At 36.9% G+C, this 2,702-nt stretch overlaps 1 protein-coding gene across 1 annotated transcript; it reads right to left on the bottom strand.

The window, feature by feature from the left end:
• Positions 1–980: 980 nt before the first annotated feature.
• LOC140831501 (uncharacterized) lies at positions 981–1,562 on the bottom strand. Its single transcript, XM_073195255.1, has one exon. The coding sequence runs from the start codon at positions 1,560–1,562 to the stop codon at positions 981–983; it is 582 nt and encodes a 193-aa protein (XP_073051356.1).
• Between the last annotated feature and the right edge of the window lie 1,140 nt (positions 1,563–2,702).

Genomic DNA, 2,702 nt, shown 5'->3' with positions numbered 1-2,702 from the left:
ATCTGTCTTCGAATCCTTCGATATATCAATCTGGAAGGACATTCCCAATAGGCACAATATCAATATACAATCTCAAATCAATACTGGATATAATCAGAACTCAATCAAATTCTGTTTCAACGGCATAACGGCACAAACTCAATATACCCAGCAATACAATATCAGTCAGATATCAATTCCAACATCTCATAATCGATAACAATAATACAAATCTGATATCAATTCTCAATCAAAGCCATTCCGAAAATCATAACAATTTCATACAGTGTCTGTTATTCAATCCGGTTTCGATTATACAATGTCTAACATGTCAAGAACATCATATAGGAATCATATCCGATTCTGACAATATCATAACTTCAAAAAATATCAAAACGTAATAAAACTTATGTCCAGTTGTAGCATGCGTCGATAGAACACAGTACCGAAGTCGAATTCAAAATCTAACGGGCGGATTTTGCACAATCGCGATTCTAAGATTCAAGGAATAATTTTTCCAGAGCTTCCTTCGGTTTTCCTTTTGTTGTCCCTTTTTAAATGAATTGTAACTTATATATATATATATATATATATATATATATATATATATATATATATATATGGAAGAGACCATGTGGCTCAATATACATACTGCACGTCTCGTGCATATGTGCGACTTCTCTCGGCGCATATGCGCGAGACCTACTGGTCTCCGCGCTTAGCTTCTCGGCAGCTCGCGCATATGCGCGCCCTTCTTCCGCGCATATGCACGAGGTTCTCTGGACATGCACTAGACTTTCAGCACAACTCGCGCATATGCGCGCACACCCTCCGCGCATATGCGCGAGGTCCTCTGCCCATCTCGCGCATATGCGCGCATCAGTGTCCGGCATATGCGCGAGGGGTACTGTTCCTCGCACATTTTATCTTCCCATGCTAACTCAAATCATGTCTCGAATGGTTCTTCTAATCATATCAATTCATTAATCAATAATTACAGATTAGCAGATAAACAAATCCTGGGCATTACAATAAACATAACTGGCAACTTCAGTGGACAATGTTGCCCAACGAATATCTAGATTTAATCCTTGAACAAATCTTTTTCTTTTTCTTATCTCATCTTCCATGTAGTGTGGTGCATAATGTATAAGAGCCTCATATTGAGCTACGGTCATGTCACCTTCGACTAAATCCATAAATTCACGTTCTCGGGTATTTAATATAACTTGAGTTATATATTTACCTTCGAGTTTTTGCAGAAAATTGTCCCACGTTTTTGGTGTGTGATTCTTTATCCACTTATGTGCCACCGTATTCCACCAGTTGTGAGCTGCTTCTTCATACAAATAAGTGTAAAAATTCACCTTTTGTTCTTCAGAATAATTGAGAATAGAGAATATTTTGTTGATTTTGCTTAGCCAAGATTCTGCTTGATACGCATCTGATTTGCCTTCAAATTTTGGTGGTTTGAATCTCAAAAATCTCTTAAGAGCTCGATCATTTGCCTCAATGTGATGTTCTTGAGCTTGATCATGAGGTCGTGGTGGATTTTGCTGACAAAACTGCACAAATTGATGCATTATTTCAAACATATTTTGTACGTTTTGTTTTTGGGGGGATTGTGTTGAGCGCTTCTGGAATTTCCACCAATTGCCGAGTTATGGTCATCTTGAGAGGGAATTTCTTGTCTGATTCTGGCTTGAGTACTATTTTGTGAAGACGTCATTCTAAACACATAAATATAAAATATGAAATATCTTGCACTATATATATATATATCATTAATGTACATAGTTATGTCATAGGGTAAGCAGTCGGTTTTATTTATAAACAAGACATGTTTCAAATATTTACAATACCCAAGCATAATACAAACAAAACTAGCAAACGGGGTCATCATGCCTACAAAAACTGATGACCTTGATAATCATCATACCCACAAAAGATGATGATTATTAATATTAGTTATATACTAGTGTCAAATAGTCATTGTCTTCATGTCTCGTCGTCTGAGAGATCTATAAAAGTTATGTGGCTCGTGCCTTAATTTGTGCCTGTGGTTCCCATGGTAACATTTTGATCCATATTTGGCAGTGATGTATATGGTTCAACTGGGTCCGGTTCATAACTAAGCTCATTAACATTTTTATCTTCAGGTATGATAGTCATCGGAACAAGTTCATTTACTCCAAATACAAAGCTTTCTTCCGTTAGGTCAGGAAGAAATTTAACTTCAGGTGACTGCAACAGATAATCTTCTATCATAAAGGGTTTTTGATCTATTGTTGTATTCATGACTCCAGGATATTCTACAAAAGGGGCTGGAACATACTGTGGAATATTTTTAGTCAAACTACTACCTCCGATTTCAAATGTGTTAGTGATGAGAGGAGCTATGGTCTGATTATCTTGATTTGTGTAAGATGACCTGATAACACCAAGTTCCATTCCTTGGATAGATTGATAAAACCAGTTCACGCCCATGCATGATTTAGTGGTCAATGTGGATCGAAGGGTGTGATACACCTTTTAAGAAACTAATCAAACCTCGGTCATAGAATTCATGCATGTCTAGTGAATATATAAGGGTACGGTCTCTTTCATATAGTACATGACCCAAATCTCCCGGATATGCTAGATTATCAGCCCTCATCCGTTCTTCAATAAATCCATAAAAAGTTTCAGTTGTTCCAAAGGTTTCAAAATGCTCCCAATACATA

The sequence above is a fragment of the Primulina eburnea genome, chromosome 5 (genome assembly GCF_022965805.1).
Source record: "Primulina eburnea isolate SZY01 chromosome 5, ASM2296580v1, whole genome shotgun sequence".
Taxonomy (NCBI): Eukaryota; Viridiplantae; Streptophyta; class Magnoliopsida; order Lamiales; family Gesneriaceae; genus Primulina; species Primulina eburnea.
The sequence above is the reverse complement of the archived record's forward strand: the minus strand, read 5'-3'. Positions and strand labels throughout refer to the sequence as shown.

What these genes read in the sequence shown, in the direction of transcription:
- LOC140831501 (XM_073195255.1), bottom strand. Translation starts at nt 1,562, where the DNA reads ATGCATCAATTTGTGCAGTTTTGTCAGCAAAATCCACCACGACCTCAT.